The 24188-nt window shown below is 53.5% G+C and overlaps 1 protein-coding gene across 1 annotated transcript in view; it reads left to right on the top strand.

Moving 5' to 3' along the window:
• SEC24D (SEC24 homolog D, COPII coat complex component) overlaps positions 1–24188 on the top strand; it is a 63378-nt gene that overhangs the window by 5329 nt on the left and 33861 nt on the right. The window contains exons 2-7 of the mRNA XM_015563376.1: positions 4050–4176; positions 6600–6745; positions 7906–8157; positions 8439–8566; positions 12493–12604; positions 14760–14887. Of these exons, the coding sequence (XP_015418862.1) occupies positions 4050–4176; positions 6600–6745; positions 7906–8157; positions 8439–8566; positions 12493–12604; positions 14760–14887 (893 nt within the window). The remainder of the gene's footprint in view (positions 1–4049; positions 4177–6599; positions 6746–7905; positions 8158–8438; positions 8567–12492; positions 12605–14759; positions 14888–24188) is intronic.

Here is a 24188-nt window from a genome sequence, read left to right as displayed (position 1 = left end):
TGGGCGCTGTGCGCGCTGTGCGCGCTGTGGGTGCTGTGCGCGCTGTGGGCGCTGTGCGCGCTGTGTAGGACGTTCAGCAGCATCCCTGACGCCTGCCCATCTGACACTGGTGCTTGCCCGCCACTCACCCCCCAGCTGTGGCAACCAGCCACCCTAGGCTCGCCGAGCATCCCACCCTGGCCGGGACGCTGGTCTGGAAGCTGAGAGGCAGAACTGTGGGTGTCCTGGGGTCAGGCTGGGGTTCCTGTGGGGACACCACCGGACAGGGCCTGGGAGCTGCGGTCATTCCGCGTCTGAACCGGACTGTATCGGGGAGCTTATCTCTGTTTACTCCAGAGACACGTTTTCCCACCTGTGGTTTTTGACTTTGGCTTTAGTTTGTCAGATCCAGCGCCAAATCCAAGGCATGCGTTTCTGTGATATTTTGGTTGGTTTCTTTGCTGATAACAAACCACTCTCACAGAAAGGATTTAACAGGCATTAGGGCGCTTAGAGGATATTAGAGGGAGCCAAAGAGCCAGGCGAGGCACCCCCACCGGGCTAGTCCATCAGCAGCCATGCCTCTCCCAGAACCACACCCCGGCCTGGCCAGGGCCCCTTGCTGTGTGGCTTGGCTGAGTTTGGGACCCATGGCAGCAGTTTGGCAGGAGTCTAGGAGATGGAGACTGTCCTGCTCAGGACCATCCGAGAGGCCAGCCAGGGAGGAAGTGGAGTCGGCAGTGAGCGCCCAGGCTGCCATACCTGCCTGTGAGTGGAAGGCGGTGTGGTTTTGATATTTGCTTTTGGCACCAGCATCTGTAGTTCTTTCCCATGGTCTGGTTTTCGTTCCTTTTAAAATTCTCACTCTGCTTCATGAAGAACCCGATTTCTCTTCATCTCGATCGCTTTTCAGTGCGAGCAGCTGGCCAGGGAGACTGGGTCTTTGTAGATAACACGGGTCCTCCCTCCCTTTGCCCGAGGATAAAGTCCAGGTGGCCGGCAGGACTTTGCAGTCTGACCCAGCCAACAGGACAAGCTCTGCTCAGCTCTTCCCACCTGCACCGGGAGCCCCTGCTGTCCCGTGTCCCTGCTCTCCCGCCTCTGCCCTGCTCAGTTCTGCCTGGGATCCCCTCTTTGTCTTCATCCATCGAGTTCCCTGGGTCCTTTCTCTGAACTTCCCGTCTGTGTAGGAGACCACGCCCACAGCCGCCCTGTGCTAGTGGGGTCTCTTCTAGCTCAGTCCTGCCGCACGGAGTGCGCCGACCAGGGGCCTGTGGGAGCCCTTGCTGTGGGGGCGAGTTCCAAAATAAAGGGGAAGGAACGTCTTAGTACGATTGGGGTGCAGCACAGGTCTGCTTAAGGGGAGAGAGCTATTTTTTGTTTTCTTTTTATTGTTGATAGTATCACATCACCTCTTGCCAGGCCCTCCGCAGTCCCTCCCTTTAGGTCTTCACTCACCTACTGGCCCTGTCCATGAACTATGCAGATAAGTATATTATAAGGAATACTCTTGTTAAAAAAAACAGGAAAAAATATATACTAGAATCCAGAGATAAAAGAGGAGAAATAAGAAACATCAATGGTGAGCAAGTCTTTGATCACATGCATTTGAAACTGATGAAACTACTTTTGGATATAGCTTCCCAGGTTCTTCTAAGAACACTAATACTCTCCTAAACAGCCTTCATTCCTTCCTTTGAACCAAGTTCTAAAAGCCTTGTTGCAACAAGGCCGCCAAAGATTTTGGTTGCCTCCCAAGAAAAAATTGGGAGAGAGAGAAAGAGAGATGCCTGACAACCTTGTAACACAGGCCTTGGGTAAAAGCAACTCCTGTTACACTGATGGTGGCTAGTTTCAGCATTTGAATAAAAATTTCCAGCTTATTCCATAAAAGCAGTCTCATTTTCAGAACATATAAGTGGAAGAAAATTTTAAGTTACTCCTTTTTCAGCTTGAATTTACTTTTGAATATCATCTTTTCTGTCTAGCGTCATTTACATATATGCAAATTTACTGTGGAGTTTTACTAGAGCAAGTTGCTCTTAAAATCTTGTCTAGGAAATATTCTTCTTTACATATACAGAATATTTTGTCCTTGGGGCTAGCAGATTCGGCGCGGGGTGCCTGTGGGCTCAGGCCTGCTGAGTCCAGTAGGTGGCGAGGCTGGGCGCCTTGTTTTGGTTTTTGTTATGGTTTCATTTTAGAAACAAGTTTATTAACGTGCATAGCACATACACACAGGAGCACCCCAACATGAGTAACTCTGAGAACTGGTTCTGATTCTCTGGACACATGTGAGGGGTGTTGATGAAATTGCTACTTCCTTCCTTATTTATGACATGAGACTATGTATGGTTTCTTGTAGTGCATGTAATTAGTTACTATTTTAGTGTCATAAGTTTTCTGCTTTTGTCCAAAATAATGTTTTAAAATGAAAATGCAAGTGTGCATATGTGTTGTTAGGATATAAATTCTTGAAAAAAGGAGGGCAGGGCGTGGCCAGGGGGAGGGCCTGGGATTTGCTGGGGGTTACCTTGTACCAGGCCTTGTTCCAGGCACCCTCAGAACTGCCCTCAGAACTGCACTCAGACGGGGCAGTGTCGCCCTGGCGGTAGGGCCAGGCTTTGAAGGGTACGGTGTCTGCTCAGGGCCACCGTTGTTTGGTGCTGGGGAACTCAGACCTCCGTGCCTGCAAGCCTCATGTCGTTTTCATGAGCTGGGTTTGGGGTTTAGAACTTCACAGAAAATGTATGTTGTTATAAGAATCATGTACTTGGTTTTATTCTCGGTCTATGAAAAATTGCTAAATAAAACTGACTGTGAAGTTAATATGAAATGTTTCTTCAGTTTGCGGAATCCCGTTTTAGCAGAGGAACTTGTAAACGTGTGGGTGTTGTTCAGGAACACTGCCCCTCCCCTGCGGTTTCATCCCAGGTCACCTGGCATCGGATGCATGCGGGAGTGTGCTATGATGCAGGGTCAGAGACTTCCTGCGCCACTGCAGATCTGGGGACTGAACTTCCTAGAGCAGCGGTTCTCAACCTTCTGGCCCTTTCAATACAGTTCCTCATGTTGTGACCCAACCATAACATTATTTTCGTGGCTGCTTCATCACTGTCATGTTGCTACTGTGATGAATCGTCATGTAAATATCTGATCTGCAGGATGGTCTTAGGCGACCCCTGAGAAAGGGTCGTTCAACCATCAAAGGGGTCGCGACCCACAGGTTGAGAACCACTGCTCTAGAGGGACACAGAAGGAAGGAGAAGCTGAGAGTGCAACACCCTCATGAGGGCAAATGCAGGCGAGGCGGCTAGAAGGCCGCTGATGGCCGTGCTGGGCGGAGGGCGGGTGGACTCACAGGAGGGAGCGCCTGCGGCCAAAACAGGCAGGCGGAGTGGGATGCACCTTCTCTTTCGGTTGTGGAAGAGGGCAAACTGAGTCCTCGAAGACAAGTTCTTGCCCAGTCCACCATCTGCTGGCCAGCCCCGCTTTCTCTCTGGGGCACCGTTTCCATAGAGGAAGAGAGGAAAGTGAGAACAGGCCTAAGAGAACCGTTAAGACCGCCCTGGAGAACGAGCCTGTAAATGAGCGCGCACCTGGCATCGCCTGTGATGACTGAGGCCCTGAGCAGCCGGGCCCTGGGCTGTGGCCACCAGGTCTGGGGTCCTGAGCCGCGCCTGAGCCGCAGGCCGCACCCCTGCCCGCCTGTCTCCTGCTGCAGCGCACTCGCTGGCCTTCTCGGGGCTCTGTCCACGGTGGGAGTCGGGGTGCCATGCCTTGTACCGTGTTTTCCAGACTGACTTTCTGGTGTCCAGTCAGCACCGTCCAGGTGCCGGAGCTTGTGTGAAAGGCAGCGTGTTCGGTGCAGGCGCCGCTGCCAGACGCGGAGGCTGCCCTGCGCAGGCCCTGTTCAGTGTGAACACGCTCCTTTTCTGCTCTCGGTCATGGCCACGGTCAGGTGACACTGATAGGCCTGGACGTTCCCAGACAACCGGTCCTAACGCGGTCCTCCCTCCCACCTGAGGGCTTTGCGTCCGGCTCCTCTGATCCACGCCCTTCCCTTGCAGGTGCCATGAAGCCAGCAGGGCCCATGGGGGCCGCGCCCGGGGGGGTGCTACCTCCGGGCCCCCCGCCCCCTGGACCACATCAGTTTGGCCAGAATGGAGCTCATGCCCAGGGTCATCCTCCCCAGAGGTGAGTGGGACAGAGCCCAGCCCTCTTTTTTCTAGCCCGCGAACCCTGTCTCCGTTCCCCCCAAACCCGCGTGTTTAGCCACTGAAAGCTGGGCCCCTGGTCTAGCCTTACTCCCTGAAAGCATCTATGGGCCGAGTGCCCCAGGATACAAAGCCCTGGAGAGTCAGGAGGGAAAACTCAGCGCCTGGGGTGGGGGGGTGGGACCACGCCAAGTGGCCGACCTGTGGGGCCATGACCTTGGGGCCAGGCCACACCTGGTGCTGCAGCCTCGGCGCCTGGGTTCTGCTGGGGAAGAACTCAGCGAGACCCAGACTGTGAGAGACACGTGCTGGGTGAGTCCAGAGGGAGGAGAAGCCGTTCCAAGAAGGAACGGGCCGAGGTCGCCAGTGTGGAGGCCAAGGAAGAGCCCCTGGAGCTTGGGAGCCATAGCTAATGGCAGTTGCCTGGGTGTTGGGAGGGGAGGGAAGGGAAAGGCAACGGAGATATTAGGGGAGGTCCCAGGGGAAAGCCCAATAGAATATTCAGCAGCTTTTAGGGCGTGGTCTCCGCTGATTGGCCGCACCAGGGCAGGGTCATTATCCAGTGCAGCTGGTCCTGAGGTCAGACTGGCTGGTTTTCGTCTGGTTTTGCAGCTTTTCTGGGTTTGGACCTGAAGTACCACTGAGGCCTAGATGTCATCTCTAGGAAGGAAAAGTCGCAAGCATCGTAAAACAAAGACATATTTTTGATATTTATTTTATATATTTAAATGCCATTTAACAAAGAAAAATCAACCAAAAAAAATGAGTTCATGTGTCACCTCTGACACGCGTGTCATAGGTTCGCCATCATGGCCTACAGCATCAGTGCCTATTAGGAATATATAACAGTCACTGTGTAAGTACCAGACATTTCACTGTTTGGTTATAGGCATCTTATTTTAGGGTTTTGTATTAACCTTTCATTCCTCAGATGTCAATGGCCAGTATCCCCAATACAATTTTAAACCCCTCGTCTCTCAGCTCCTCCACGGAACTGAGCGCAGTGCCTGTAGGTGCTTGATGAATATTTAAAAATCACATCAGATGCGGACCAGGGGAGAGTGTGGTGGGTCTGCCGTCCAGCGAGGGGCCCTGCGGGCAGGCGCAGAGGGAAGCCAGGCCGTGTGTGTGTGTGTGTGTGTGTGTGTGTGTGTGTGTGTCATACGAAGGAAGGGCAGCCGGGAGTGGGGCGCTCCCAGCCTGCAGCCTCCGGGACTGTCCCAGGGAGGGAGCCTGTGGCCCCTTCCGCTGGAGACCGTGCTTGTGTGTCCACTGAGATGTGTGGGAAGCTGTGCCCCGTAGACACTGCGTGGGAATTTCTCCAAGGACCAACCAGCTTTCTTCCCGGTGGTCAGGCTGCAAGGTCGGGGACCCCAGTGTGAATCTGGGCCCCGTAGATAGCGAAGCCGTTTCGTCACCAGGTCAAAGGACCCCTGGTCCCTGCAGATGGGGTGCCCCTGGAGTTTCCCATCGGGTTAACCCTTCTACCTGCCTCTCGTCTGTCCTGACAGCCTTTGCAGTGAAGGGTGGCTGAGCGGCAGGTGCGGGTAAACAGGGCGCAGGGTGAGGCTAAGCCATCTGCATGGACTGGTTTGGGGAAGGGTCCGAAGCCGCTGGCTCTGTCTCCTGCTGGTAACTGAGGAAATGGAAGTCTCCATCCACAGAGGGTGGGGGAAGGGCGGGGGAGGGAGGGAGAAAGCCTGGGGCAGCCCATGGCTGTGACCTGCAAGCATCGCAGAGGTTTTGTACAGCAGAAACGTCAGAACTGAACAGCTGCTTTGAAGCGAAGAGAAGGTGCGGGTCCCTGGTGTCAGCTTTTGGCTCTGTCCCTGTTTCTCCTCATTAGGCTCCTTGGGGGCAGTGAGCGTGGGTGGAGCTCAGCGGGGTCTGGCTCCAGGGTCGGGTGAGCTCATCCTCCCGGCGCAGGCATGACTGGCCGGACCAGACACTCCCTGAGCCTCTGAATCCTCATCCCCCTGTTCGCCAGGTGGCAGGAGGGGTGGCTGAACCGTGGGAGGGCGCCGTGCACTGCCCAGCTCCACGCGTGGGAGCCACTGTCAGTGCCACATCCACGGGTGGAGACCGCTGCCTCTGTGGCTTCCCGTTCTGTGGCCCCGGCCACTGGTGACAGCTGCATCTAGGAACCCGCCTGTGGTCCCCAGCCAAGTGCCCGCCCACCTTGCCCCTATCCCCCACATTCACCGGCTTCCACGTGAACTGTGGATGGAGGTCGGACGGGGTGAGACCTGCAAAGGTCAGGGAAGCCCCATGTGCAGGCTCAGCCCCAGGGTTACCAGGGCGCTGCTGCATGGAGGCGCATTTCATTTTAGTTATTGGTGTTTGTTGCATGTCACGTGCCTGTGAAGCTCTATGGTCTAATTCAACATCCTCTTTCTCTCCTAGATTCCCAGGCCCTCCACCTGCCAGTGGTGCGCCACCCTCCTATGCCCCTTATCCACCCGCGACACAGTCATCGTATCCGAGTCCGCTGCCCCCAGCATCCGTCTCCCAGCTGGGCCGCCAGCTCGACACCATGCACATCAGCTACGGTAACCGTGCCCCGGCCGCTCCGCGTCCGCCGGCGTCAGGAGCACGTGAATGAGAAAGGGTTCTCTCTTTTCAAAATGCACGCAGCCCGGGCGCAGCCCAACTCGCATTTCGACATTTTTATGTTACTCATCTGTACTGTGAATGGCTGTCATTAATTTCCCCCTGTCCATGCTGCCATTTATTTTAAGGTAATTGAAGGACCATCCGATTACCTTACGTTCAATACACAACAGAAAACAAAACATACTGGTGTCACAGATAAGCCTTAGGACGGTGGAATTGCTTTAGGAAGCATGAGGGCAGTTCAGCCTCGCGTGTGTATGGGCCTCACAGGAGAGAGGTTCCACGAGCCCTGGGGTTTGCACTGGGTCCCGGGAAAGGGCCCAGGCGCCACGGGCAGCAGAGCAGCAGAGAGAGACAGCAGGCCGGTGCGGAGACTCGCCCGCGGGTGCCGGTGCTCAGGGCGGAGGGCCTGTCTGCCGTGATAACAGCACAGCCAGCCCCTTATCTCCGCGAAGAACGTTTCCATTGCTTAGAGTTAGTGTGTCAGAATTATCGTGGAAAAACCTCAGAATATTTCTAATCTCTCACTGATTGCAAAATGGGTACATCTCCAGGGAAGCAACTCAGTGCACACACTCCAGGAAAGGGAAGCTAATCTGGCTGGACAGCCATTTCCAATATGAAGGGAGGTGTGTGAGTGGCCCATCGTCCTCCCTGCTCTTTCCTACCTGGTTCTGCATCCACTGGTCAGGACAAGCACAGGGTGCAAGTCACTGGCCGTGTGGGCGGCCTCAATAACACCTGTCACGTAACAACTGTGCATCCGCACGTCTCCTGTGTGACTGTCTCGGTTTCGCACCAGATGCTATTCCTTAATTAATGGCGTGTATCGTACAAAATTACTGCAGCTGAGCTGAAACTTAGTCTACTAATTTCCTCACTGAAATGATTGGTGCTGACTTCCCCTTTCACAATGTCCCAGTGTGAGATGCCCCAGTGACATTGGTGTCGCTTTCTGAATGAAGGGCTCCTCTTGTGGCCACGAAGGAAGTGGATTTGTAGGGGTGCTTCCTGGCTTCACGTCAGGAAAGTGTCTGCGTGTCAGTGGCGGGTCAGATGGAAATGCCGTGTTGGGTGACTGGTCTTCTTCCCGCAGGTTCCGGCATGGCTCCCCCCGGCCAGGGGCCCCCGGGCTCCCAGTCCGCACCCTCGGGCCAGGGTCCTCCGCCACCTCTGCAGCCGTCCATTTTGCAGCCTGGGTCTCAGGTTCTCCCCCCACCGCCCACCACACTGAACGGCCTGGGTGCACCGCCCATGCCTCCGCCCGGCCCAGCGCCTCCGAATGCCCAGCTGCAGCCCCCGCCTCTTCCAGGACAGACCCTGGGCAGTGGATACCCCCCGCAGCAGGGTAAGGCGGGCAGGGCCCAGGCAGGGCCTGGGTGATGGGGGCCACCCTTCCTGGGAAACCAGCTTTGTTCCTGTTCCTGGGCCCCCAGCACCAGTTTGACAGGAGGGAGCTTTTGGAACAGTGTAGCCACTGAAAATCAGGGGCTCTGGGGTGGTCCCGTGCTCCCTGCCTGTGCGGAGGCGAGGTGTGCAGCACGCCTGACCTGCCAGCAGGACTTTGCCCGTGGGCCCCACCTCTGGATTTGGGTTCTAGCCATTTCTTTGTAAAATTTTTCCAAACAGGCAACTATGGCCCCCAGATGCCAGGCGCGCAGCTGGCATACCCCGGAGGGTTCCCCGGAGGGCCTGCGCAGATGGCGGGCCCGCCCCCGCCCCAGAGGAAGTTGGATCCTGACGCCGTGCCCAGCCCAGTAAGTGCCCTCTCGATCCTCAGTCTCCCTCACGAAGGGCCACTCTGTGCTCATCGTTCCAGACCCTCTCCAGTGTGTGGGCATCTCCCGTCCCTGCGGGGCATGGGGGGACAGCGTGACCACGCAGGGAAGGCTCCCTTCCTGTGTGGGGGACAGAGGGGTCATGCGCACTAGGCCGTCCGTGAGAGAAGCAGCCCGTGTAGGTTCTTCTTTGATATTCTATGAATTTGCAGGATCTACTGATGTTTTTATCATATTGGCAGCATTTATTATGGTCAATGAGCCATTAGTAGTAAGAGTGTATCCTGTATAAACATGCTACTTAAATAACTAAGGGGCCCCTTTTAATAAGAGAAAGATCCCCATGGAGAGTGAAAGCATATTGTAGTTTGCATATTTTTAAAAAAATTATTTTTGAACCAAAGAACTTATATACATATATGCATAACCCATGGACACAGACAATAGTGTGGTGAAGGCCTGGGTGGAGGGAGTGCAGTTGTGGGATGGAGGGGGCCAATGAGGAAGGAAAAGGGGGACATATGTAATACTTTCAACAACAAAGATTAATTTTTAAAATGATTGAATATAGACTTAAAGCTATAACAATTCTTTTCCATCCAGAGGAGGATTGTATCAGTCAGCTTTCATTAAGTTACTCTGTGTAACAAATACCCCCCCACCCCCCGCCCCAGCTCTGCTCACAACTGCAGGGAATTGCTGTCACCTAAATGGCCTGCAGGCTGCAGCAGCTGCAGTTTGGCCCCTGCCCTAGTTCCAGAATTCAGGGTGAGGGGTCACCCCATTGTGGGGTGTTATTTTACCGCAAAGGGAGAAAAGCAAGAGAACTGTGAAGGGTACAGCAGCTCGTAGAGCTTCCAGTCCCACGTGTGCCCCAGGACGGCCCTCAGCGTCGGCTGGGAGCTGCTAGCGATCATGCTCAGCTGCACCCAGGCCCCCTGAAGCCAGACCCGGGGCGGGGTCTGTGCTCGCCGGCTCCCCGTATTCTCTGGCGGTTGGGAAGCAGCCCCTCAGCGGTTCCTCTCTCGGCTGAAATGAGGGTGCGGATAGTCCTGGCCAAGACCTTTCCCTGAACCCAGATTCCAGCCCCTCTTCTAGCGCCGCGGCCACAACACTTGATTCCCTTTCTCACATGCCTCACGTTTAGCCCTTCAGCTGCCTCTCTTGATCCTGGTCCTGTCCTAGTCCCTGATGTCCCGCCTCTCCGTCCCACCTGGCTCACAGGCAGAGCCTCCTGTGGGCCGGGGCTGTAGGTGGACATTCCCCTGCTGGTGGAATGAATGAGTGAACATTGGCAACAAAAGCAAGAGCAGTATGTGCTGTGATTCATCCTGACATTAAAGTACGAACAGGAAAATCAGTCCAGTGGTATTTGTGCCCTAAAAGCAATAAAACAGCCCTGGCCAGTTTGGCTTAGTGGACAGAATGTCGGCCTGCGGATTGAAGGGTCCCGGGTTCGATTCTAGTCAAGGGCATATGCCCAGGTTGTGGGCTCAATCCCCAGTGGGGGGCATGCAAGAGGCAGCTGATGAATGATTCTCTCTTGTCATTGATGTTTCTATCTCTCTCTCCCTCTCCCTTCCTCTCTGAAATCAATAAAAATATATTTATATAAAAAAGCAATAAAACAGCAATGCCAGGTGTTTATGCTCCTATCACCACAGAAGCATGCTTTTGCCACTAACTCCATCCACTGACTGCCTGCTGCACAGCCGTCTGAGCTAGTGCCCCCGCCCACAGCCCCAACAGTGCCTGTGCCCAGCCCGAAGCAGGCCTGGTCGCCTCCTCAGGACTCCCCGCTCCCTCTGTGTCTGCAGGGGGCTCTTTCTGCCCCTGCCCCCAGGTCGCATCCCTGCCCTTGGCAGCCCGAGACACCTCCGAGCTCCCCGATGCTGTTCACTTATCCCAGAGAACCCCCCTCTCTCCTGGTTCTGTGTCATGACCCTGAGCACGGGTCAGGCGGATAGTGTGGGAGCGGTTCCCGAAGCGGCACCTCTGAGGGGGTTTGGCTTTGTTGGGAGTCCCTGCCCCCGAATTGAAGCCGGGAAGCCAGGCACACCAGAACCTCTGTTGACGTTTCTGGTAACAAGTCTCATCTCCAGGCCTGTTTTCTGAGCACATACACGTGAGGTCAGTTTAAAAAGCGATCATATATGTTTTAAAATGACTGGAACTGGTATAGTGTTTCTTACTCTCTTCGTCGCGTCCCAGCCAGTATGCAGATGAATTTAGAAATGTCATTACCATGCATGGTACCCCTTCTTTGGAGCCAGTGCTTGGAAATTGCAAATGGCTTAATTTAAAAACAAACTTTTTGGAAAGATTCTATGTGGAGACTAAGAACCATCTACTAGTATGTTCAATATGTAGAAACGATTTCTACTTCACTGTCATACTTGACACTTCCTTGGTGAGACCATTACAGTAAATGTTGATAATGTAAAATCTATTCCAGTTTTGAATGAAGCAGATTATTGTGGAGCTATAGGAACTGTGGCTGGAATACGGAATGTGATTAGTGTGTTGATTACCCTGTTTGCTTCCTGTGTCTGCCCATGCTGGCTTGAGTCTCATCTGTGTTCCACAGTAATTCTGTTTGGAGCATTTTCTATATCTTTAATTTAATTAGAATCCCAGTCCTGTGACTTGACGGGGAGAGACAGGAAGTGTAGACTTACAGGCAGGCGGAGCCGGTGTCTGGTGTCTGGTGTCTGGTGTGCCTTCAGACCCCTGGGTCAGCGCCAGCCAGCCTGGAGGGGAAAGCGGGGTGGGTGGACCGGGCACCATTTCAGAGTTTGAGGGAAGACAGTTTATTATTGTGAGTAATTTCTTTGGGAACATAAACAACGATGTATCTTCCAAAGCCATGCCCTTCAGTTTGACACTTGCCTCGCTTCTCCAGTTTCCCCCTTTCTTTCCCTCTTTGTCTGACCCCGGTCTCGGGTATTCCATGAAGAAAGGAGGCAGCAGGGAGCAGAGAGGAAAAGGATTCTTGGGGTTCCCTCTTGTTTGTCTGGTCCACACAGCAGCCCCTGCTCATTGTTGTCAGCCCAAAGCAAACACAACAGGAAGACGATGTTTGTCCCTCAGGTTTTCATCATGAAATGTTTGCTTAGAGGAATTTCTCATGTTTCCAAATGAAGCGACACAATTTAGGGACTTGTGTTCCCTTCTGACTTGTGCCCTGTGGGAACCCCACTCAGGACACTGTTTGTCTCACATCTCAGGGAGCAGGGGGTGAGGGGGCCAGAGGGTGCTGGAGGCCAAGGGGGATTTGAGGAGGAACTTAGGGCTTGTTTGCTTTGTATGTTGTAAATCCTTTCGTCTACACTCATTTTTAGCCTTCTGGACTTTTCTTTCTTTTTTTTTTAATATATTTTATTGATTTTATACAGAGAGGAAGGGAGAGAGATAGAGAGTTAGAAACATCGATGAGAGAGAGACATCGATCAGCTGCCTCCTGCACATCTCCTACTGGGGATGTGCCCGCAACCCAGGTACATGCCCTTGACCGGAATCGAAGCTGGGACCTTTCAGTCCGCAGGCCGACGCTCTATCCACTGAGCCAAACCGGTTTCGGCCTGGACTTTTCTTTAATTGCAAAAATTATTTTCTTTAAAAAGTTATTTTCAATTTATTTTTCTACCAGATTTTTAAAAAATGTTTATCTATATCCCAGTGAACAAATTGAATAAAAATAAAGTTCTCTGGACGGTTGGGTCAGAGCTCAGAGCATTGAGGATAGAGTTTGGAAGCTGCTGGTCTCACACTATGAGAGTCAGCATGGGCGGGGCGTACAGCGTGGTGGTCGCTAAGGAGAATTTTGAGCCCGCCTTTGTGGAGCAGTGAGGGGCGAGCATGTGGAGACGACATGACTGACTTGCTCTTGCCGTCTTCTTGATCAGATCCAGGTGATTGAGAACGACCGGGCCACCAGAGGAGGGCAGGTGTATGCCACCAGCACCAGAGGCCAGGTCCCGCCCCTGGTCACCACGGATTGCGTGGTGCAAGATCAAGGTATGTACTCACAACCATAGTTCTGACTGAGGTTTTACAATTTTCACAGCAGTATTATTCTTTTTTTAAATATATTTTTATTTATTTCAGAGAGGAAGGGAGAGAGAGAAACATCAATGATGAGAGAGAATCATGGATCGGCTGCCTCCTGCACGGCCCAAACTAGGGATTGATCCTGCAACCCAGGCATGTGCCCTAACTGGGAATCGAACCATGACCTCCTGGTTCATAAGTCGACGCTCAACCACTGAGCCACGCCAGCTGGGCTCACAGCATGATTTTTAAGCGCGTGCACTGATCCCTTCAGTCCCGCCTTCACTGATGGGACGTCTATATAGGTGATTCTGTGAAGACCCGTTTGCATTTGCAGAGCCTGAGAAGGGAGAGGGCTCTGTGGTCCGGCCACGTCACTCTATACGTGTGACCCACGTTGGTACTTACACTCCAGCCTCAGTTTCCCCTTCAACGCTGTGCTCACCGCAGGGTACCCCGTGAGAAGGAGGTCACACAGACAGAGCAGGAGCACAGTGTCAGTCACCCTAGTACGGAGGTGGGGCTGTCAGCGAGGTCTCGCTCCGGGTGAGGGCAGTGCACCATCGCAGTCTCGGAGGGCTCTGTACGCTCACGGACGGGTGTATTCGCTCGGGCCCTCCTCTGTCACCTTCCTCACTGCACGGACCTGCAGGGCGGCGTGGGCAGAGCGTAGGGCATTGACGCTGGAGATGTCGGCGGGCCGCGTTCCCGCCAGCCGCGCCTTTATAGCAGCTCCTTTAAGATTCTGGGGCTGTGCTCCCTCTGGTCAGCGAGGACGAGGAGCGCCGAGCCGTCACTGCCTGCCATGTCTGCTGTCACAGTCCACCCGGCAGCCTGGGGCGGGTTGGTCCTCCCAGGAACAGAGTGTCCTGTTGTTTATGGCAGTGACAGTGCACCCTGATGGGGTCGGACACTCCGATGACAATATGCTGCTTGAATGGGTCACCTACTCAGCCCCGGAAGTATAGCGTCCGTGTGTGAACAGCATTTTGTGTCCTCTCAGGGTTGTGGAGCCAGCCAGGGTCCAGGTGGGGGTCTCCCCTCCTCCAGGTCTATCCTCCGAGCTGTCTTCAGCGCTGTCCAGGCAGCAGCTGGGACAGAGGGGCTTCGTGGGGAGCCTCCCACGCCTCACACACCTTTATGCCTCTCACACCTTGCACACCTCTCACACCTGCACGCCTCGCACACCTCTCACAGCTCTCACACCTGCACGTATCGCACACCTGCACACTTGCACACCTGCACATGAATCCAGGCTCCTCTCGCCTCTGCACCTCAGCATCACCCACCCTCGGTAACAAATGAGAACTGATAGCTGCCCCAGGTGCCGGCCTGGGAACCCCTCACCTCCTCGGAGGCTTTGCTCGCTGGGACTTTTCCCTGAGGCCCCTCGGTGACCGTTTAAAACGGCAGGCGCCGTCCTTAGCCAGGTGGCACCCCACAGCACTTCCCGCCTTCCAAGGCCACATGACCCCTCTGTGGGGTGAACATAGCCTGTGTCCTCGGGCCACCACGCAGCACATGTCTGAGGGGGGCGCTGTCTTCACCACAGTCTATTACAGACTTAATCATCATTTAATTTCAAATTTTATTTTAGGAAAGTTATTCTAGAGATTCAAAGTATTTGTCATGCCATGAAATAAATAGAATTGGTTAGGAAACATAATGTATATGAAAAATAGATTGAAGTGCTTTAAAACACATTTCTATTACCAGTAGAATTTTCATTTCTAGATTTGATTTTCAGTTTAAAACAATCAAATGGAATCGTATTGAGGAAGTGTCACCTGCTGACACGACGTGGCCCAGATGCTCAGCGCCCCGCAGCGGGGGAGCGGCTGGAAGGCGGGAGGCGCTGCTCTGCGCTCTGTGCCTTTGCTCTCAGCACCTGGGGTCTGCCCTGGTGTGGGAACAGCAGTGAGAACCCTGTCTGCTGAGGGTGGTGGTGTGCGAGCAGCCACAGGGCCCCTGGAGGCTGGATGGTAGAATTGCACAGTCCTCCGTTTTAGACACCTTGAGGAACATCTGGCACACAGGCCGTGCCTTACCCAGAAACCCCTCCATGCGCTCACGCCTGGTTTCAGAGCTGACCTGACCTTCCGTGTGCCTCTCACTCTTTCAGGCAACGCCAGTCCTCGCTACATCCGCTGCACGACCTACTGCTTCCCGTGCACGGCCGACATGGCCAAGCAGGCCCAGATCCCCTTGGCCGCCGTCATCACGCCCTTCGCCACAGTGCCTTCCAACGAGGTAAGGGTGAGGGGGCAGCCGTGCAGCCACCTGCGCGTCCCGGCGGTCTGCCTGTAGCGCTGTCTTAGGCAGCCTCCTGTATTGGAAACAGAAACTGGAACACGTGTAGTGTAAAAACACGTCGCCACTCAACCCGCTGCTCGTTAGGAAAACACACAGCTGACCAGCTGCGTTGCGGGCATCCTGCATGCCAAGCACGGGTGGCCGGTCGCTTTCTGGCCTGTGGGAACGGTGCACGTGAGCCCCACACCCGCCCGTGAGGCCCTTAGTCCCCAGCGCAGGGCCGCTCTCTGGGGTTCTGGGGAGGAGATAGCAGAGCCCAAGGCCCTGTCTGACTGCTCCTGCTCACCAGTCCCTGGGCCAGACGCCCAGCAGTGCTGCCCAGTCCGCGTGATGGGGAAGCAGGAGCACATACATCTGCATGCTTCCCCTCGGAAGGGTGCCCTGAGTGCATGGGAAAGTGGGGGAAGCACAAAAGGAGGGCTATTTAAAGTTCCGATTCTACGGCACTGCTGGTGGGCCTGTGGTCCGCATGTCACCCTCCACGCCGCCATTCCTCCTGCTGTGCCCCCGGTGGACACCCACCCGCACACAGAGGCACAGGCCCTGGAGCAGAGCTGGTGGGGGTACTTCCGGCTGGAGCAGTGCTCCCTAAGCCAGGCTGAGCCCAGGTGCCTTTTGCCGCGCTAAGGCAGGAGCCTCAGATTCTCCTCCCAGTTTAAACCTCTGCTTGGCCGGAGTGGTCCTTGGAGGCCGGCTGGGCTAATCTGCACGCAGCAGCCCCTGAGCAAGGGGCGGAGCATCTGCGAGAGAAGACTCATACCTGTCTCAGGGGCAGGCCAGCTGGTGGGGGGTATGTGGCATGGGGAAGGGAGGAGGGGCCTGCTTAAGTCACTTCAGGGGAGAAAGAGTAGCAAGACGGGCCGTGTGGACATGGCTTTCCTCTCCTTTCGCTCTCCTGTGAGTGGGAGTCGGGGGGTGGGGGTGGGGGTGCGCAGGGCAGGGAGGAGGCACGGGGCTGTTCCTAGAAGCCAGCCTTCCGTGCAGAAGGACACTCAGGACCGATGGCCCAGAACCGTATGCAGCGCTCTCAGCTCCCTAAACCATGGCGCTGGGCGGGGAAAGTGGCCGAGCTGCGGCGAGAGCTGCTCCGAGGTCCCCGCGCACGCTCAGCTGGACTGGTGGGACCACATACTGAGCCTCGGTCCACAGTCCATCCATTGTGACGTGATCCAAAGCAGACGGCAGATGTCAGTGCACTCCCTCTGAGTACCTCAGCAGGCACCACTGCCGGAGTTAATATTTGCTTACAGATCCCTTTCCTTCTGAGGCGCGATTCACTCCCTGTGAAGGCACGTATCTTCAGTAAACGTTTCACTGACCCTTGGCAGACGCACGCGCTGTTAGCCACGCCCCTGTTGTGCGCAATGGCACCGGCACCGCGTGTTCCCCCAGCAGCCCCCCTCCCACAGCCCCCCTGGGCCATTGTCCTGACTTGTCCCCCAGGTCGGTTTTCCTAGTTGAGGCCCCACCCAGAGGACGCACCCTGCGCCGCATCAGTCCCTCCCTCAGCCGCTGAGGGGGACAAGGTGGCGTGCAGGGGTGGCCGTCCCTGCCTCACTGCTGCCGAGTGGTTCACTGCGGCTGCCTGGCTTACCCGCTCTCGCGGGGGACGCCTGGGCTGTGAATGCCGCCTCTGCCCCTGTTCTCCTGCAAGTTGTCCTGTGGACACACCCCTTCTCTCCAGCTGGTGCCTCCAAGTAAACTGCTGGCTCCTGGTACACGATTGTTCCCTTCCAGCATTTTCCAGATGGCCACACCATTTACAGTTTGAATAGCATTTAAATGTGTGTTTCTCTGCAGTAAGTGACTTGCTTATTTTTATGTCTAGTGAAACGTTAGGCCTTCATTCCTTGTCTGACTAATATTGCCATCATTGCTGCAATTTAGAAAAAGATACCCTTTAAGATTTCCTGATTTGGCATCGATCAAGAGGATTTACTTAGTACATCACACTTTTCTTTTTAGGGTTTTGGTTCTTGTTTAATGGAACCTTTTAAAGCATGTCATTGTGTTAGCAGCGGCCCATAAAAATACACCTCACCCAGCGGTTGTGATCGGAGCGCGCCCTGTGAGCCTTGCTTGGAGATGTGTGCTGCTGAGCGCATGCCTGTGTCTCCATGGTTTCATATTTCATTTTCCTAAAATGGTACTTTGTTGGTATGTGTTTTAAGTGAAACCTGTGCCCACGTTCAATATAATTAACTATGAAATACTCCACATAACTACCTGGCTAGCTGATAAGCTCCTTTGCTCTGTACCCGTGATTGTATTTCTGATGCTGTATTGTAAGAACTGAGGTAGAAATGGTGTAGATTTCCAGCGCAGAGGAGTGAAGATTAGACTTCATTTAGTTTCACATTTCCTTTAAGATGGGAAATCGTCGCATTTTGGACAGTTGCATGCATCTAACTGTACACGGAATTGAGTCATGTCACCTAGAAGCCAGGTGGCAGGGCTTCACTCCATCTGCCACTGGGTTGGGATGTCTGTGTGTGTGTTTAGGTCACAAACGGACCGCGCAGTCAAAGCCATTTCCGTTCACGTGGAATCAGGTTAGTGCAGAGGCACTTCACCAAGACATTCCGTCCCTTGGTTTCCGTCCCTCCCTCGCTCTGCAAGGCCCAGCCTGGGCGTGGGAGAGCCTCTTGCCCGGGACCTGGGAAATGGACAGGCAGTCGCTTCCCAGTGTGAGAAGCTCTGCTGAGGGTGCCCTCGGCTGGGCTTCAGGTGCAGGCCAGTTCCTCATCACAACTTAGTAAAGACCTTGTCCTGTTAGGAAGGATGTTTAACCCCTTCCCCAACAATTTTTTTGTTAAAAACGTTTCTTTTTCAGACTAATTTTTTTATTTTGGTTCTATATAGTATTTTTGATGCTGGTTATGAAAATAGTTTGTAACTCGTCTTCCTATAAACCATATTTTTTTACCATATTTTCTTAGTATACTCGTCGACGACTGAAAAAGAACATTTTGTGAAAACGAGTATACACGTTTCTGCCGGGGAAGGGGTTTAAAGTCTTTACCCTCAGTGATTGTTCCTGTCCCGATAGAATCAGTAGATCTGAGGACGATGCCATTGGGAAGAAAGGAAGGATGTCAAAGACCTGGCGGGCGGGGTTGACAAAGGAGGCAAAGGCTGTCCGAGAAGAAACAGCCCTGTCATCACAGCGGCGTGGGCTCCCTGCCCCCGTCACCGGCAGTGGGGCTTGCTCGGGCCTCACTCCTGCCCAGGCCTGCAGGACAGGCCAGCCTGGCTGCAGAGCTCACGCCGTGGTAACACTCGCAGGAGCGAAACTGCCGCCTCTCGGGTTGGTCTGTATCCTTCATCCTCTTGGGGAGACAGCAGCTTGTGCAGTTGTGTTAGCGGTTTTATGGAGGCAGCGACTACGGCTGGCGAGTCGTGGTGCTGCTGGCACTCAAAGTCCAGTCCAAGCCCCGGACACGTCGGCTTGAATGAGCTGGTTGGGCTTTTATCTGGATAAATACGTGGCTGGTGGTCCTTCTGCTGGTGGTTCCAACAGTGGCCTCGTGCTCCGGCAGGCTTGTGCGCTGTCTCTGTGTCCCTCCTACACCTCCTGGAAGTCCTGGACTCCAGGCCACTGCGCAGTCCCGGAGGGCAGAGAGAATCAGAACCTGGCGGTGGCTGGGCACACAGCAGGATGGGCGACCAGAGGGCTGGGCACACAGTAGGTGGAGGTCCAGTGGAGTAAATGCACTCATCTGGCCCAGATAGACATTTCAGCGGCAAAGACGAGCCAAACTGCAGGATGCTGGCTGGTCCCATGGGGTTCAGGCCTCTTAACTAGTATTCCCAGCACAGGAATCTTCATTACCCACCTCCTCAGCAGTGGTCTGTTGCAGGGCATGTCGCTGGTGAAGTAACTATCTTTACCGTTTTGGCTGTCGTGTTTCATACTTTACGTGACCACAGACACAACTGTTCACCTCTCCGTGGGCAAAGAAATCACCCGAGAGGTTCCAGGTGCCTCCCACCACATGGGAATGAGAGGTCCCAGGTGCCTCCCACCACATGGGAATGAGAGAGGCCACAACTGCCTCTCCGTGGGAATCACCCGAGAGGTTCCAGGTGCCTCCCACCACATGGGAATGAGAGAGGCCACAGGTGCCTCCCACCACGTGGGAATGAGAGGCCACACTCGTCGTGAAGAGTGGAGCAGCATGAGAAGGAAGACATTCCAGAAACCAGCGACCTGACCACTTTCTCCAAAGCACAGGAGTGACCAGGGACAGGGGACTGGAGCCAGGAGGCGACTCCAGTCAGGTGCTCACTGTGCCTGCGCGTGGCCTCGGGCCGCATTGCCAGGGAGAACTCTGGCTCCGATGTCCTGTCACCTGGGAGTCATACCGGCCTGCTGCCTACCCCCGTCTTCACTCTTCCTTGGGCAAACAGCATGGCGACCACGTACTCATCACACACCCTTCACGTTATTATTGCACAACCCGACCAAAGTCGTTCCCTCTACGCTCTACTTTAGTGTAAGAAACCCCGAGTGGCCGGCCGGCGGGGCTCAGTGGGTGAGCATCGGCCTAGGAACCAGGAGGTCACAGTTCGATTCCCATCAGGGCACAGGCCCGGGTTGTGGGCTCGATCCCCAGGGTGGGGCGTGCAGGAGGCGGCCGGTCCATGATTCCCTCTCATCATTGATGTCTCTCTCTCTCCCCCCCCCTCCCTCTCCCTCTCTCTCCCTCTCCCTCTCCCTCTCTCTCTGAGGTCAATAAAAATATTTTTTAAAAAGAGTCCCCAAGTGTATTATCCACGCAAAGAGCACGTGCAGGTGGTGAGCCTGTGCGTGTGTACAGGCGGCTCAGGCTTCACTTTCTGACACGTGGGCTCTGAAGTGAGCCGATTGGGCAGGTGCTCTGTCCTGTAAAGAGCTTAAAGGAGCCGTGACGCTCAGTATTGTTGAGGTGCAACCTCAGAGGCCCCAGGCCGCCTTCCATACACAGTGTCCACTTCCACCAAGGCTGTGCAGGCGTCACCATAGCTGGGAGAGAGAGTGCTGGCCTTGCATAGAAGCAGGGCTTGAACATCGCTCTGAACAGACAGCAACGCGTGCAGTTCCTGTAGAGACGGCTGTACCCCTGAAGGGCCCCGTTTGTGCAGCTGGGAAAAGCCTGGGGAAGGCAGGCGCCCAGAGCAGAATGGCGCCCCTTTTCTGACGGGGTTAACTGCAGGGGTGCAGGGACGGTCCTGTCTGTCAGGGCAAAGGTAATTAGAACCCAATTTTAAGTGAGTTTATTTTTATATATATTTTTATTGATTTTAGAGAGGACTGTAGAGGGAGAGAAAGAAACATCAATGATGAGAGAGAATCATGGATTGGCTTCCTCTTGCACGCCCCCTACTGGAGGTCGAGCCTGCAACCCGGGCATATGCCCTGACCGGGAATCGAACCTGGGACCCTTCAGTCCACAGGCTGATGCTCTATCCACTGAGCCAAACCCGCTAGGGCTTCAGTTACACGTTAGAAGCTAAATGCACCGAGCTTACACAGAGTTAGTCTTGTAAATCTTTAATTTTTGTTAAATGAGAATAACTTCAGGAGAAACAAGAATAAAAAAGGAAGCCCTCTGCCTCCGTTTAACTTTAGCGACTGCAGGGGGTGCGCGGCGCTGCAGGGCCTGGTGGGTGTGCAGCCTTCCTGGGCAGACGCTGCAGCAGCCAGGGCCGCAGGGAGGCGACCCTTCACAGCCTCTTGCTGTCGTGCCATCAGCTGTACGGCCTGTGTCTTCTCACGCTTTCACATTCTAGACAGGACTATGTCTTATTAGCAGCGACTTCTTAGGGTTATGTCATGTTCTACCGGAAGACAGGGTGGTGTTTCCTATAACTAACGGAAAGTTGGAGCCTGGGAAATACAACTTTTTATACCCAGCTTCATGATTGCCGACTTCAGTCACATTTGGTGGATATTTAAGTAGTACAAGGGCTTCAAGTGCATGTAGCTGATGTGTCCCCTGAGTGATCAAGTCTGAGGTAGTGAAGTAATGCTTTAGAGATTAAAGGCTTCCTAGGCATCAGGCTCTCACTGAGTAAAAGCTAAAGGGGTTATCAGCCCTACTTGCAAAAAAGAAGGAAGAGAAGGAAGGGGGAAGGGAGGAGGGGGGAGGGGAGAAAAGGAAGGGAGGGAGGGGGAAGAGAAGGAAGGCCTGGGCAGCCTTAGCTCGCAGTGGTGCCGGCAGTGTGGGTACGGCATGTGGGTGCTAGTGCAGCAGTGCGGGTGAGGCAGTGTGGGTGAGGCAGTGTAGGTGCCAGTGCAGCAGTGTGGGTGAGGCAGTGTGGGTGCCAGTGCAGCAGTGCGGGTGAGGCAGTGTGGGTGCCAGTGCAGCAGTGAGGGTGAGGCAGTGCGGGTGAGGCAGTGTGGGTGAGGCAGTGTGGGTGCCAGTGCAGCAGTGCGGGTGAGGCAGTGTGGGTGCCAGGGCAGGTGCCAGTGCAGCAGTGTGGGTGTGGCAGTGTGGGTGAGGCAGTGTGGGTGCCAGTGAGGCAGAGCGGCTGAGGGAGTGCGGGTGTGGGCAGCGTGGGTGCGACAGGTGTGCCTGATCCGGCAGAGTGAAGGATGGTTTGTCCGGGTTCTGCTGGGTCGGGAGGGCAGGCAGCGGGGCAGGATCTGATGAGGTGGGGCCCGTGCAGAGGGTGCTACCTTCCAGCAATGCCCCCTTGGCAACATCACCTCATGTTCTGAGACTCATTTCTCTCGTAAATAAAATCATAACATCACTTAATTTCACTTAAATTAATTTTTTAAATTAAAAAATTGTTTAAAATAAGCTGGTATAGAAATGATACTCTTACCATCATCTCGATCATTATTCCATGTATTAGCTATACAGTATTAAATTCCTCCATGGAACTTTATTAACCAGCAGTCATTGCTTTTGGGTGTCCACTATGTACAGAAGGAGAGGTATGAAAACCACAGCCATTCACATTTACCTGCAGTGTGTACGTTTAATGGGACACCAACTGCTCTCGGTGATGCCAGCAGCTGCCTAACTCACATAATGAGGCGGCTGAAACCGGTGTGCATGCCACAATTTACATCATATGTTAGCGGAAAGAGTTCGCCACTCATTCACGTATTTAAAAAAGCAGGCATGGTATCTGTGTTTCCAAACTGTATTGCTAGTTTCTGTTTTTGTTATTCAACTGATGAGCACTCACCTGTATATAAACACTAGTGGCCTGGTGCACGGATTCGTGCACATTGAAAGGAAATTAATCAGAAGAAAGATTTGTGTGGTAATAATGTTACTGCAAAAAATTACATGTCAAAATAGTATATATAATATCTATAATAATAAAAGCATAATATGCTAATTAGACCGGACAGCCGAATGACCTTCCAGATGTCCTTCCAGATGAAGCCGCGGCTGCGAGGGCAGAAGCAGCCACCGGGGCTGTGAGGGCCAAGCTCCTTGCACGAATTTTGTGCATCGGGCCACTAGTATATAAAATTAAACCACACATGCGATTGGAGCCAGTGAGCACTTTATATGTATCACGCATGCGTGAGTCAGCGGTTATTTTTAAATTGCCCGTGCGCGCCATATCTACCAGTCGGTTGGTTGGGTGGTCGATGAATAAATTGCAATGCGGTTCATGTTGATGTCAACAAAAGCAACCAAATTCATAATCGACAATGACAGATCGAAACACACGTGTCTGATTGGCACCAGCGAGAGCTTTACATGTGTCGCACATGTGCAAGTCAGCATTTATTTTTAAATTGCCAGTGTGTGTCATATGTACTGGTTGGTTGGTCAGACGGGCGGGCGGTCAGTCACTAAGCCTTTTATATATATAAACTAGAGATCCAGTGCATGAAATTCATGCACTGGGGTGCGCGGGGTGGGGAGGTGTCCCTCAGCCTGGCCTGCGCCCTCTAACAGTCCGGGAGCCCTTGGGGGATGTCCAATTACCGCGGAGGCAGGAGAGGCTCCCACCACCACCGCTGCACTCGCCAGCCATGAGCCCAGCTCAGGGCTTCTGGCTGAGTAGCGCTCCCCCTGTGGGAGCACACTGACCACCAGGGGACAGCTCCTGCATTGAGCGTCTGCCCCCTGGTGGTCAGTGCACATCATAGCAGCTGGTCATTCCGCTGTTCGGTTGATTTGCATATTAGCCTTTTATTATATAGGATTGTACAGCTTTTGTGGTTTCATTCAGACTTCATGGGCATTGGTGTCCTGTCCTTTTAGCCTAGTTGATTTCTATTCAACCTCTAGATTTCAGTCCAAGGTCCTGTCCTAGGAGAGTTCGCCACGCACCTCACAGTGCACCCCTCAGCTCCAGACATCCCATCACAGCTGGCCCTTCAGCAGCTCCTGGGCCATTTCTGCGCTAGATAAACATTTGACCCTTTCATGGCACCATATTGTTTATGTGTGGAAGTAAAGGAGGATTTTGAGGACAAGTAATGTGATGAGATTCTCACCGTCGGGACCTATGTGCAAACATCTACTGAGCGTCGACTTTGTATGAATGCTGTTTGATCTGAACGAGTTACAGTCAGCAAGCTGAGCAGGAGCTGTGTTTCTGAATCATCTCCATCCAGGCATCTGTCACTTAGTTCAGTTTCCAGGTTGTAGATCAAAGAAAATATTTTATTTCCTACACACATGCTCTTATGGAAAACAGCCTTTGGGGTCCGCACTGCCAGACAGACAGCTGTGACTAGGGCAACAGTTGCTTAAAGAATTTCCTGGACAGTAAGATTCTGCATGTTTGTTCCTTTCAGTATCATCACACTGTAAATGTGGAGATACATACATGTTATAAGAGAGAAAGGGGGAGAAGATATGTAAACACATATAAAACAAGATTAAAATCTTTGAAATGTTCATTATTTTTGAAAAATCAGGTCATCATTGGCTTTCTTGAACAGTATTTCTGCAAAATGCAGGTAAAATGGAAGAGCCGTCGTTATGAAATCTAGTGTGAGCAGCTCACGGGCCTCATCCACACGAAGGTCACGTCCCTTACCCAGAGTGGAGCCGTCATTGGCGGGTTGGAGTGTATCATAGATGGAGCATGGGAACGAGATTTAAGTTTTCACCCTCTATTGTCTATATGCTTTATTTTTTTAATTAAATCTTTATTGTTCAGATTATTACATTTGTTCCTCTTTTTTCCCCCCATAACTCCCCTCTGCCCAGTTCCCACCCCACCCTCCGCCCTCACTCCCCACCCACTGTCCTCATCCATAGGTGCATGATTT

Source organism: Myotis davidii, unplaced genomic scaffold (assembly GCF_000327345.1).
Source record: "Myotis davidii unplaced genomic scaffold, ASM32734v1 scaffold698, whole genome shotgun sequence".
NCBI lineage: Eukaryota > Metazoa > Chordata > Mammalia > Chiroptera > Vespertilionidae > Myotis > Myotis davidii.
Note: the sequence above shows the minus strand (reverse complement) of the source record. Positions and strands in the feature narration are given on the sequence as shown.